Below are 13922 nucleotides of genomic sequence, written 5' to 3'. Positions count from 1 at the left end.
CACTATTTGCGATCTAAAAAAACCTACATGTATCAATTATCTCTAAGTAGCTATATCTTTGATAAAAAAACGGTGGTATCTGTTGTTGCACAATCGTGTGGAAGTTGTAGTTCGACAGCCAACTTGTTTGCATCACTGGTCATGACTCATGTAGCAACGGCGCTGCCTGGACAGCTTCAGAGGTTAGTTCTGAACTGTATGTTTGATATCAATAAAACATATTCTGCAACTTTGTATGATATAGTTATCCAGTAAGCTATATGTTGCTAAAATAAAGCTAACGTTAGCGTAGTGCAGCCACCAACATACATTTGTTGTGTTTGCTAGCTAGGCTAATACCCGGCGTTTGTTTTAGAGTCATATGCTAATTTAATGCTAGGTAACTAGCTATCCACGTTGGAGGATGGCTAGCTATGTAAAATGTATGAAGCCGGTTGATGTTAATCACTGAATGATCTGTTTGAATGAACTTCTGATTAGAAGTTAGCTAGCTAGTAACAACAGAGACGGTAACGTTAGACAACTGGCATTGCAACAAACCAACATTGACTTCCGTAATAGAGCGGTTTTCTAATTAGGCCCTACTACGTGATAATTGTTACGCTATAATCACAAAGAATAGATGCCAGCAGTGACTTGAAAAGATGTCAGAAGACGACTACTTCAGCTTCCGTAACGTTATAATATTCCCTCTTAACAAGGAGCTACAATCACACAGGTGCTGCTGACAAATTGCAGGTGAGGTGTCTGGCTATAACCATATTTCTATCGCGCTAACTGTCATAGAAGAGCAACAGCTTCCAGTTCCTGATGAATATGTTGATGCCGTGCTGCTAGAAAAACATGAGAGACAGAACACATAAAATACACTGGACTTAGTGTGGTATATAATTTACCATCAGATCAGCTGATTTGATTTGCGTCTTGAGAAGCCTGTATTTGCCTCTAGTCACCTTAACACTGATATAGTCTAACACATTGTGTCCTGTGTCTCTACTCTGAGTTACAGTGATGGCTGAGGGGAGGACTGGAGAGGACATTGTTTCAGAGTACCTGGACCAGAACCCTCACCTGGTCGAGTGGGTGGAGTCGCTCCGAGGAGTGCATGAGACCAACAAGCAGTGGCACGCCAGACGAGAGTTTTTCCTGAGGAACATGGAGACGTTCCCCACAGTCCAGCCGGGCTTCCCCAGCCCCAGTCTGGACAGGCTGCTCTCACTGTCCATATGTTGGGCCAACCACGTCTTCTTGGGCTGCAGGTATGTGTATCGTAGCCTGGTCCCATATCTGTTTGTGTGGTCTTGTCAACTAGATCTCGAACAGGCTATGTTTGAGGAATGGATAGAGGAACTTTGTTTTAATGGATTTCAATGTTGAGTTTTACTGTAATATAATTTTCACACTTCACACAAAATGTATGCACACACTACTGTAAGTCTCTTTGGATAAAAGCATCTGTTAACTGGCATATACTACAGAGCTGAGCTGAGCTGCACTGGCCTGGCTATGCATCCACCATAGTAGTTGAAACCCTGCTGGAAAGGACAGTGTGAGAAGGAAATATCCGAGCCAGCACAGTATGGTTGGGGTCAGCACTGTTGATAGTGTGAAAAGAGTATTAGTTAGTTACAATGGGGGGTGCTGCTGGTGCTCTTCCATAGGTTCTGGTTTAACATATATTCTCCAGTTTGGACCAACCAGAATGAAAAACTACTACAGTATTCCAATAAAGTAAACCAAGGTAAAACAACAGGAGACTAGGGTCAACTGTCCTAAGGGGACATTCATCTTCTTCTGTTGTTTTGCAGATACCCTCAACCTGTCATGGACAAGATCGAGGAAATGGCAGAGGGAGTGGTTGTCAATGATGCTCCAGTTCGAAAGACGAGAGATGAAATCATGGGGAAAGGAAAGAGGACTGCAGGTATGATTCAGCTGTGTACATACTTGTCATAACTTGTTTGTATTACTTTTTTCCCCCTTCTACTTTTTATTACTACTTGTTATCTAGGACTTTGTATTTGGCATTTGATTCTTGATTGATATTGCACTGCATTGTTAAGGAGAGTTAGCAAGTAAGCATTTCACTGTACCGTTTACACCTATATCCTGTGCACTTGACCAATGAACTTTGATTTGATTTGGATTGAATTTGAAACTATTTGAAAGTTTAGATTTCTTGTATAGTTTGTAGAGTCCAACTTTAAACGTTTTAATTGACGCTAATATTATAGCCCTACTAAAGAAAAGTTGAGTTTGACCAATGGTCTGTCTTTGCTTCAGGGTTGTACAGTATGGTTAACTCATGGCAATACACTGAATGGCAATTACTGTGATAACAGATGCTTTATACCCGTTTCTGTATATTTGTAAGACAATTAAAGTGGGAAAAGTTCTGTACTTCTCCATCAAACATACTGTACATTGTTAAGGTTAGATGAGTCGATGAGTCATCCCTGCAGTATTTTTTTCTGCTGCTTTTGCCAGTGTTGCCCGGGAAGAATCCCATCTCAGTTGTCTTTTATCTTGCTGATTCTCAGGGGGCGGCGACGACGACAGCTGCGTAAAGCGGACCAAGCCTGGGAACCCCTTCAAGCAGGGCCCGCCCCCGCAGGCGCCTGCCGAGCACCAGCCCTTCTTCAACCGCCTTTACAAGGCTGTGGCGTGGAAGCTGGTGTCGGCAGGGGGCTTCGGCCCCAACCTGGACCACTTTGAGATCCTGCGTGCCTGCACCGAGTCATCCAAAGAGAGCCTGAGCTGCGTCTTCGTGCCCCTGAAGGACATCCCCGACCTGCCGGCGGCGCGCACCCAGAAGGAGGGTCAGGTGTGCGAGCTGCGCTGCCAGACAGTCTACCTGGGCACGGGCTACGGGCGTGACGAGGCGGCCGCCAGGTCCATGGCATCCAAGGAGGCCCTCAAGGCCTTCCAGGGGCGCAAGGTGATGGTGAAGATCTGCCGGCGGCGGTTCAATGGGAGGGACGTAGAGGATCTGGTGCTGCTGGATGATCAGCCCAGGAACCCGGGCTTCCCTCCCGCTATCAGCTACCCCTTCCAGCCAGAGCAGCAGGGGGACGGGCCGTCGTAGCACAGCCATGAGGCATAGAGGATCCTCCGGGGGCCTTTCCAGGGTCGTGTTCAGTAGGCCCCAAAATTGAGTAAAACGGGGACATAGGGATGGGGGTTTGAAATAATGTCACAATTTGAATAGTATAATACATTTTTGTCAGATATTTGAAATTTAGTTTTTTACCTGAGCACTGCTGCGCGATGGAGAGAGGCTGGCGCTCTATTGCTGCAGCTGCAGAGGGGCAAGCAGATGGAGGGTGAGAGACAGACGCCAAGGCAATTCAATGTTATTTATCATCCTATATAACAGTGCTTGTCTTGACTGGAGTAGCCTAGAGAAGCTAGCTAGTTAAGCTAGCCAGCAATAGCTAGCTAGGCTAATTGAGGCCACATGCTGCGCTTTTTCCCCAAACCCATTCAGATAAAACAGCCTATCTGTTGGTTGCATGTTGTAGCCTACTTCTCATTTCGCTAACTTTTAATTCTGTAATTTTATTCCATCTTGCATTGCATTAGTGAACTTTCATTCCACTTGCTACACATTGAGCCTGTTTGCCGCTTTGATTGGCCAACATAAACAACAAGCTACACATGTGAAGGTTCCTGGTTGGCTGCCGTCTTTTTATGGGGTGCACCGTGCACGTCATAAAAACTACATTGAAAAGTTAGTTGTTTTATTAAATTAATAATTTGACATGTCATGCATGGTATATCCGTGTATGTAACAATGTCACATGGATATTTTAATTTAGAAAAAGCAGTTTCTGTGTAAAATTGGCCAATATTTATTTTCTTCTCACAAAAATGTATATGCATACAAGTATTCGAATACTAACGTCCATTCGAATATTCTAATAACCGTGCACATCCCTAATGGGGAGGAACTAACTCTCCTGGACTCATTTCAGTTTTCCGTTCCAAAACGTTTTGCTACTCTGTGCCCTGGTATTTAGAAGTTATGTGGGTTTGAATGGAGCTGCTCTATGAGTCATACAGTACCACTGTGTGCACTGAATGGATGGACTTAATGCATCATCACCACCACTTAGTAGTTTTTACGCTTTTATTATTCTTGAGTAGCCTATACCCAGTTCTTGTTCCATAGGTCATTTGGATTCCTTCAGAGTGGGGATTGTAAGAAGTTTAGACCCTTTTAGTATCGGTTGTGCCTGCCTGCTGCCTACCACAATGGAGAAATGTACACAGGTCGTAAGGGTGTGGTTTACAATATGTCACTACATTTTCCCTCCCTTTGTTTGGGTCTATAGTCACAGCATGCACTTTCCTTCTATGTCCTCTGTAGTTCAGTGCTCCGGGGTGAAGTTCCCCCTAGGTACAGATCTAGGATCAGCTTCCTCTCCCTCAATCCTCACCTTAGCCATTAGTGGGGAAAATGCTAAACTGACCCAGGATCAGCCTCTAGGGGCAACTTAACCCTACACCTAGCTCAGGACTATGGTGGATGTGTGCGGCTGCACTCGGTCTGACCCTCAAGCCATTTAATCAGCTATCTGATTAACAACCCGACCACTAGACAAGGGACATTTCTACCGTTTATCAATACCATTAATAACATGCAACTAATGAACCCTGTGTGGCTCGTCATTAGAGTTTTCTATTGATGCTTCAAATCTCCCTGAGTGATCGCATTACAAATATTATCATTTTTTGTTTAATGAAGTTACAATGTTAGTCATGGAGTGAGAATGAAGTATACTTTTGATCATATAACACAGGCTCTAGTATTTAAAATGCAGAAGTCCTCTATGACAGAATAATTATTTGAACTGTTATTTTCTGTTCACAGTAGAATGCATTGTCACTATTATAACTCAGTGTGTTTGTCTGGATACAAACGTAGACATCTTGTTTAGTTCCTCTACATGATCTAGATCTTGTTCATGATGGGACTTTTACATTCATTTAAAACCACTTTGTTCTATTTTGTGTGAGGAAAGCTGTTGAGAAAATGTTGGCTTTTGTTATGTTTATTCATTGATTCAATTATTCTAAAGGAGATGATTGGTGTTAAGCCAGGTTCATAGAATTGTATGATATGATGTTTGATAGTGCTCGAGTCTTTACATTAAAAAATCATTGATGGGAGATTGCTGCTGTAATGTTTTGCTTTTCAAAGCTGAATGACATGAAAAGGGTTGCATTGACGTGTAAATGGCCACAATATTTAGTGACACTGTACATTTCTATAAGCGGTCCCTGTTTCTATATTTTTGTAAATAAAAATAATTTAAAGAATGTTTGTCGTCCAATGATTGGGTCTTATCCACACTGACATGTAGAGGGTGGAACACATTTATCAAAGACTAAAACATACAGTGGGGGAAAAAAGTATTTAGTCAGCCATCAATTGTGCAAGTTCTCCCACTTAAAAAGATGAGAGAGGCCTGTAATTTTCATCATAGGTACACGTCAACTATGACAGACATAATGAGGAAAAAAAATCCAGAAAATCACATTGTAGGATTTTTTATGAATTTATTTGCAAATTATGGTGGAAAATAAGTATTTGGTCAATAACAAAAGTTTCTCAATACTTTGTTATATACCCTTTGTTGGCAATGACACAGGTCAAACGTTTTCTGTTGCTGTTGCTGGTATTTTGGCCCATTCCTCCATGCAGATCTCTAGAGCAGTGATGTTTTGGGGCTGTCGCTGGGCAACACAGACTTTCAACTCCCTCCAAAGATTTTCTATGGGGTTGAGATCTGGAGACTGGCTAAGCCACTCCAAGACCTTGAAATGCTTCTTACGAAGCCACTCCTTCGTTGCCCGGGCGGTGTGTTTGGGATCATTGTCATGCTGAAAGACCCAGCCACGTTTCATCTTCAATGCCCTTGGTGATGGAAGGAGGTTTTCACTCAAAATCTCACGATACATGGCCCCATTTATTATTTTCTTTACACGGATCAGTCGTCCTGTTTTCACAGTATTATTCCAAATTCATATATATACAGCGGGGAGAACAAGTATTTGATACACTGACGATTTTGCAGGTTTTCCTACTTACAAAGCATGTAGAGGTCTGTAATTTTTATCATAGGTACACTTTAACTGTGAGAGATGGAATCTAAAATCCAGAAAATCACATTGTATGATTTTTAAGTAATTAATTTGCATTTTATTGCATGACATAAGTATTTAATACATCAGATAAGCAGAACTTAATATTTGGTACAGAAACCTTTGTTTGCAATTACAGAGATCATACGTTTCCTGTAGGTCTTGACCAGGTTTGCACACACTGCAGCAGGGATTTTGGCCCACTCCTCCATACAGACCTTCTCCAGATCCTTCAGGTTTTGGGGCTGTCGCTGGGCAATACGGACTTTCAGCTCCCTCCAAAGATTTTCTATTGGGTTCAGGTCTGGAGACTGGCTAGGCCACTCCAGGACCTTGAGATGCTTCTTACGGAGCCACTCCTTAGTTGCCCTGGCTGTGTGTTTCGGGTCGTTGTCATGCTGGAAGACCCAGCCACGACCCATCTTCAATGCTCTTACTGAGGGAAGGAGGTTGTTGGCCAAGATCTCGCAATACATGGCCACATCCATCCTCCCCTCAATACGGTGCAGTCGTCCTGGTCCCTTTGCAGAAAAACAGCCCCAAAGCATGATGTTTCCACCCCCATGCTTCACAGTAGGTATGGTGTTCTTTGGATGCAACTCAGCATTCTTTGTCCTCCAAACACGACGAGTTGAGTTTTTACCAAAAAGTTCTATTTTGGTTTCATCTGACATTCTCCCAATCCTCTTCTGGATCATCCAAATGCACTCTAGCAAACTTCCGACGGGCCTGGACATGTACTGGCTTAAGCAGGGGGACACGTCTGGCACTGCAGGATTTGAGTCCCTGGCGGCGTAGTGTGTTACTGATGGTAGGCTTTGTTACTTTGGTCCCAGCTCTCTGCAGGTCATTCACTAGGTCCCCCCGTGTGGTTCTGGGATTTTTGCTCACCGTTCTTGTGATCATTTTGACCCCACGTTGTGAGATCTTGCGTGGAGCCGCAGATCGAGGGAGATTATCAGTGGTCTTGTATGTCTTCCATTTCCTAATAATTGCTCCCACAGTTGATTTCTTCAAACCAAGCTGCTTACCTATTGCAGATTCAGTCTTCCCAGCCTGGTGCAGGTCTACAATTTTGTTTCTGGTGTCCTTTGACAGCTCTTTCGTCTTGGCCATAGTGGAGTGTGACTGTTTGAGGTTGTGGACAGGTGTCTTTTATACTGATAACAAGTTCAAACAGGTGCCATTAATACAGGTAACGAGTGGAGGACAGAGGAGCCTCTTAAAGAAGAAGTTACAGGTCTGTGAGAGCCAGAAATCTTGCTTGTTTGTAGGTGACCAAATACTTATTTTCCACCATAATTTGCAAATAAATTCATTAAAAATCATACAATGTGATTTTCTGGAAAAACAAATTCTCAATTTGTCTGTCATAGTTGACGTGTACCTATGATGAAAATTACAGGCCTCTCTCATCTTTTTAAGTGGGAGAACTTGCACAATTGGTGGCTGACTAAATACTTTTTTTCCCCACTGTAGATTATGTCCCAATTACAGTGGCTTGCGAAAGTATTCACCCCCCTTGGCATTTTTCCTATTTTGTCGCCTTACAACCTGGAATTAAAATTGATTTTTGGGGGGTTTGTATCATTTGATCTACACAACATGCCTACCACTTTGAAGATGCAAAATATTTTTTATTGTGAAACAAACAAGAAGTAAATACTTTATAGAGCCACCTTTTGCAGCAATTACAGCTGCAAGTCTCTTGGGGTATGTCTATAAGCTTGGCACATCTAGCCACTGGGATTTTTGCCCATTCTTCAAGGCAAAACTGCTCCAGCTCCTTCAAGTTGGATGGGTTCCGCTGGTGTACAGCAATCTTTAAGTCATACCACAGATTCTCAATTGGATTGAGGTCTGGGCTTTGACTAGGCCATTCCAAGACATTTAAATGTTTCACCTTAAAACACTCAAGTGTTGCTTTAGCAGTATGCTTAGGGTCATTGTCCTGCTGGAAGGTGAACCTCCGTCCCAATCTCAAATCTCTGGAAGACAGAAACAGGTTTCCCTCAAGAATTTCCCTGTATTTAGCGCCATCCATCATTCCTTCAATTCTGACCAGTTTCCCAGTCCCTGCCGATGAAAAACATCCCCACAGCATGATGCTGCCACCACCATGCTTCACTGTGGGGATGGTGTTCTCTGGGTGATGATAGGTGGTTGGTTTGCGCCAGACATAGTTTTTTCCTTGATGGCCAAAAAGCTCAATTTTAGTCTCATCTGACCAGAGTACCTTCTTCCATATGTTTGGGCAGTCTCCCACATGCCTTTTGGCGAACACCAAACGTGTTTGCTTATTTTTTTCTTTAAGCAATGGCTTTTTTATGGCCACTCTTCCGTAAAGCCCAGCTCTGTGGAGTGTACGGCTTAAAGTGGTCCTATGGACAGATACTCCAATCTCCGCTGTGGAGCTTTGCAGCTCCTTCAGGGTTATCTTTGGTCTCTTTGTTGCCTCTGATTAATGTCCTCCTTGCCTGGTCTGTGAGTTTTGGTGGGCGGCCCTCTCTTGGCAGGTTTGTTGTGGTGCCATATTCTTTAAATTTTTTAATAATGGATTTAATGGTGCTCCGTGGGAGGTTCAAAGTTTCAGATCTATTTTTATAACCCAACCCTGATCTGTACTTCTCCACAACTTTGTCCCTGACCTGTTTGGAGAGCTCATTGGTCTTCATGGTGCCGCTTGCTTGGTGGTGCCCCTTGCTTAGTGGTGTTGCAGACTCTGGGGCCTTTCAGAACAGGTGTATATATTCTGAGATCATGTGACAGATCATGTGACACTTAGATTGCACACAGGTGGACTTTATTTAACTAATTATGTGACTTCTGAAGGTAATTGGTTGCACCAGATCTTATTTAGGGGCTTCATAGCAAAGGAGCTGTAGCTCAGCTGGTAGAGCACGGCGCTTGTAACGCCAAGGTAGTGGGTTCGATCCCCGGGACCACCCATACACAAAAAAAAAATGTATGCACGCATGACTGTAAGTCGCTTTGGATAAAAGCGGCTGCTAAATGGCATATTATTATTACATATGCATGCACCACTTTTCCGTTATTAATTTTTTTGAATTTTTTGAAACAAGTTACTGTTTTCATTTCACTTCACCAATTTGGACTATTTTGTGTATGTCCATTACATGAAATCCAAATAAAAAGCCATTTAAATTACAAGTTGTAATGCAACAAAATAGGAAAAACGCCAAGGGGGATGAGTACTTTTGCAAGGCACTGTATCTCACCTTCCTGCCAAAGTGTGCACTTGTTAACTTACCTTCTCTGATTTTTAAAGGAAATTACTGATCGGCCCATAACAAATATCTTAAACTCCCACTAGCCCATGCCTCCACCAATCCAATGTTTTTAGATTTGTGTGAACGAGTGCACACTTCAGGAGAAAGGAAATGTTATTGGGATGCACCCACAGTTTGGGGTGATTATGGTAAGGTTGGGTTGCCATCAAGTCTTTGGGGTTTTAATTTTGATAGTTGTAGCCTTATTGATTATTCACTGATAGATTATTTCAATTAATCCATACAGGTTTTGGAGAGGTGCAGGGGGCTGCCACACTTGGCGCCTGGGGAGCTGTTGTTGTAGGGTGTTAAGTGCCTTGCTCAAGGGCACAACGGTTGCTGGCTCGTCTCCCTAACCACTAGGCTACCTAGGCCCCATGTAGTATGTCTCAAGCATAATGACTCAGGGTAATGAAAACACATGCTAGGATATATTGAACATACAATGTTCTTGCCATCCACTTTCTCCCATTATAGTCCCAAGAGTCTGCTACTGATTGACAAGTAATTGTGCCTAGTCACTCTCCCTGACATCTTCATTAAGTTTTTCTCTCAATAGCCGTAATAATTATGTAATAGATGCACCAATCAAAATGAATTTTGAGTCACCCTTGGTCGACTCCTTATTCCTGTTTAATAGGTGTTAGTTGCTTTACAAGCCAAATCAAGTCATTATAAATCTTGATGTTGATTTAATTGGCATATTGGTGGCTGACCTCATCCTGACCAGCCGCTGTCTAGTCTTGCATCACCACCATAGCGTTTCCTTCAGGTTGTTGTAGCACTGCTGGAGAGTCATGAGGTGTTTACGCTACTCACAGCTAGTTAACCCACCACCAGCGTTTCCTTCAGGTTGTTGTAGCACTGCTGGAGAGTCATGAGGTGTTTACGCTACTCACAGCTAGTTAACCCACCACCATAGCGTTTCCTTCAGGTTGTTGTAGCACTGCTGGAGAGTCATGAGGTGTTTACGCTACTCACAGCTAGTTAACCCACCTCCATAGCGTTTCCTTCAGGTTGTTGTAGCACTGCTGGAGAGTCATGAGGTGTTTACGCTACTCACAGCTAGTTAACCCACCACCATAGCGTTTCCTTCAGGTTGTTGTAGCACTGCTGGAGAGTCATGAGGTGTTTACGCTACTCACAGCTAGTTAACCCACCACCAGCGTTTCCTTCAGGTTGTTGTAGCACTGCTGGAGAGTCATGAGGTGTTTACGCTACTCACAGCTAGTTAACCCACCTCCATAGCGTTTCCTTGAGGTTGTTGTAGCACTGCTGGAGAGTCATGAGGTGTTTACGCTACTCACAGCTAGTTAACCCACCTCCATAGCGTTTCCTTCAGGTTGTTGTAGCACTGCTGGAGAGTCATGAGGTGTTTACGCTACTCACAGCTAGTTAACCCACCTCCATAGCGTTTCCTTCAGGTTGTTGTAGTACTGCTGGAGAGTCATGAGGTGTTTACGCTACTCACAGCTAGTTAACCCACCACCATAGCGTTTCCTTCAGGTTGTTGTAGCACTGCTGGAGAGTCATGAGGTGTTTACGCTACTCACAGCTAGTTAACCATGGAATATGTTCCTTTAGATATACACTGAGTATACAAAACATGAAGAACACCTGCTCAATATTAGGAAGGTGTTCCTAGTGTTTGGTATACTCAGTGCATAATACTTAATGAGTGAAGGAAAAATGATGTTTTAGCACAGCGTGGTTACATACCATATGTATGTAGCATGATTGTAACAACATGGCATGAACACATAAGGTCAACAAGGCATTGAGGGTAATTTGGAATGAGCATTATTAGGATGTGATGGGGAATTTAATCTGATGGAAAAGTTTTCTGTACAACCCACAGATGGTGTTTCATAGATAGCAATAACACTCACATACATGAGTACATCTTACCCTTGACAATTTGATAAGTCAAATCTTTTAAATGTATCTGTCTCACTCCCTATCAAATAAATACATATACCAAGGTCAGAACTAGCAACAGAGCAAAATACTGCATGGAAGACAATGCTGTGTATAGGTTATGTAAATAAGCCAGCTGCTGCATAATTTGCTATGTGATCTGATTTCTTTGGCTCAAAACAGCCCACTTGTCTTTTTTTTTTTTTTTTTTTTTTACATTTTAGCAGACGCTCTTATCCAGAGCGACTTACAGTAAGCGACATTTTCATACTGGCCCCCCGTGGGAAACGAACCCACAACCCTGACGTTGCAAGCGCCATGCTCTACCAACTGAGCTACAGGGGACTTTATTTGTGTTTTGGGCTTAAAATGACCCGTATTTATCAAGCTCCATTATTAACTACCATGTTTGCCCTCACATCTGAAGTGTCAGCCCAATAGTTATTTAAAGGCCCAGTGCAGTGAAAAAATGGATTTTCCTGTGTTTTATTTATATTTCCATACTAAAAATTATGATAATGCCCTTTTAGTGTAAGAGCTGTTTGAAAAGTGCCTGAAATTTCAGCCTGTTTTGGTGTGCTGGAGTTTTCCCCTCCCCACTCAGACCACTCCCAGACAGTCCTAGCAAAATTCTTGCTTGAGAAATTTATCATTTCTAAGAAGCTATTTTTGTTTATTTTTAACCATTTTAATTGAAAACAATCACAATAAAGGTACTTAACTGTTACCCAGAAATTATTTGATATTGAGATAAAAACAGCTGCATTGGACCTTTAACCTTTAAAGTGCCATGAAAACATTCCATCATTATCTACAGATGAAAAAGCATCATACACAATTCCAAATACAATATCCACTAATATCCTGAGGACCTTTGGGCTGTTGCCATCAGGCCCTGCTGCCTTATATGCTGAGGATATATCTCAGCTCACACATGCCCCGGTCAGAAGTGTTCAAAAGGAGGGAGTTGTCCTTATCCATTGTCACTCTAACTGGAGAGACAGGTTTGGGAGATTTGTTTGCGATGCGAAATCATTGAGATTGTCCCACTGTTGGGCGTCAATTTAACTGGTGGGACCTGGGCCCCAGTCTCCCACTCGGGAAACCAACGTGATTTTAAGTTGCAGGCAGGGCTACCTCAGCATGTCCAACTCACCTTCACTTCACCTGCTCTCAATAATAATCAGAAAAGCCACAGTATGACCACTAGGTGGACTTCATAAGACATGCACTAACAATATGCTAAATCAGTGTCAGTTCAAGTAAATGTAATAGTGCATTATTTTTTGGGGGCTTGAACTCACAACCTTCTGCACAACAACACTCGCCACTCTGAGCCAACTCCTGTGCTCTGTTGGCTAAGATGTATGGCTTTGAGTGGAATGTGTTCTTGTGCCAAAGACTGAGAGTTTGAGCTCCGCCCTGGGCAGAACTAAATGCACTCTGCCAGTGGCGTGTATTCATGGATGCCAAGGGAAGCCAGGCTTCCCCAAAAAACTGCCAATCAGCAGTGAGCTAAACTAAGTGAGCTCAACTGTGAATGGTCCAGGCACACAAAAAAAAAGTGTCAAAGGAAGCAAGCCAGTTTGGATTTGGCGTCACTCCTATCAAATGGCATTGAGAGCATATGTCATCGACAGAATCAACTTGAATTGTTGCATCTCGTTGTGTTGTTTTCCTCCGGTGGCTAGCTAGCTAGCTAGCTAAAATTGGCCCGTTCCTAAATTAGCCATGGATGGAGATAGGGATTTGGATTTACTTAATTCTCCAAATGGCGATTCTGATCCAACCATTAATTCATACATTGTGACCCTGGCCTGAGAGCATGGATGTTCAATATGTAGCTAGATTTAGAAGATTACTGTTAACTAGCTAACATTGCCCATGAAAGGAAGTTTGTCTAGCAAGCAAACATTTTAGCCAGGTAAAAAATACAAGCGTGTACTGATGTAATAGATTGTTTTGTCAACATGAAAGAGAGGAGGATGGCATTGGCGTTTCTCTACAAGTAGGGTGAGTCAACATGTTTTTTCTACTTGCATACACACACACTCACACAGAAATCAGAACCATGGACAGCGACGTTATATTTTGCTTACCTTGATTGGACTAAATTGTTTTTGGTATCTTTCAGTTGCGGCCTGTCATTCAGGGTTTTGAGCTACACCTGTTTAGCTCAAAAAATTATAACAAAAAAAGATATACAGTACCAGTCAAAAGTTTGGACACACCTACTCATTCAAGGGTTTTCCTTTATTTTTACAATTTTCTACATTGTAGAATAATAGTGAAGACATCAAAACTTTGAAATAACACAAATGGAATCATGTAGTAACCAAAAAAGTGTTAAACAAATCAAAATATATTTTTATTTGTGATTCTTCAAATAGCCACCCTTTGCCTTGATGACAGCTTTGTACACTCTTGGCATTCTCTCAACCAGCTTCACCTTGAATGCTTTTCCAACAGTCTTGAAAGAGTTCCCACATATGCTGAGCACTTGTTGGCTGTTTTTCCTTCACTCTGCGGTCCGACTCATCCCAAACCATCTCAATTTGGTTGAGGTCG

General features: G+C 42.6%; 2 protein-coding genes across 5 annotated transcripts in view; both read left to right on the top strand.

Moving 5' to 3' along the window:
* Positions 1-13922, top strand: part of LOC311111392 (uncharacterized protein) — a gene marked incomplete at both ends in the record, with an annotated part of 153995 nt that overhangs the window by 82811 nt on the left and 57262 nt on the right.
* LOC311111648 (protein CDKN2AIP homolog A-like) lies at positions 113-5316 on the top strand. 4 transcript variants are annotated; one of them, XM_084154431.1, is made up of 5 exons: positions 141-182; positions 702-738; positions 1010-1259; positions 1809-1924; positions 2541-5316. In XM_084154431.1, the coding sequence occupies exons 3-5, from the start codon at positions 1012-1014 to the stop codon at positions 3083-3085; spliced, it is 909 nt and encodes a 302-aa protein (XP_084010557.1). In that variant the 5' UTR covers positions 141-182; positions 702-738; positions 1010-1011; the 3' UTR covers positions 3086-5316. The 4 variants fall into 4 exon arrangements, with proteins under 4 accessions (XP_084010555.1, XP_084010557.1, XP_084010558.1 ...); XM_084154429.1 differs by lacking the exon at positions 702-738 and having other exon boundaries at positions 113-182; XM_084154432.1 differs by lacking the exon at positions 702-738 and having other exon boundaries at positions 168-196.

This window comes from Coregonus lavaretus (genome assembly GCF_964263955.1).
Source record: "Coregonus lavaretus genome assembly, chromosome: 37".
Classification (NCBI taxonomy): domain Eukaryota; kingdom Metazoa; phylum Chordata; class Actinopteri; order Salmoniformes; family Salmonidae; genus Coregonus; species Coregonus lavaretus.
This window is presented reverse-complemented; position numbering and strand designations above follow the sequence as displayed.

What these genes read in the sequence shown, in the direction of transcription:
- LOC311111648 (XM_084154429.1), top strand. Translation starts at nt 1,012, where the DNA reads ATGGCTGAGGGGAGGACTGGAGAGGACATTGTTTCAGAGTACCTGGAC. An exon ending in CACGTCTTCTTGGGCTGCAG is followed by an intron (nt 1,260 to 1,808) that starts GTATGTGTATCG and finishes GTTGTTTTGCAG; the next exon opens with ATACCCTCAACCTGTCATGG. An exon ending in GAAAGGAAAGAGGACTGCAG is followed by an intron (nt 1,925 to 2,540) that starts GTATGATTCAGC and finishes GCTGATTCTCAG; the next exon opens with GGGGCGGCGACGACGACAGC.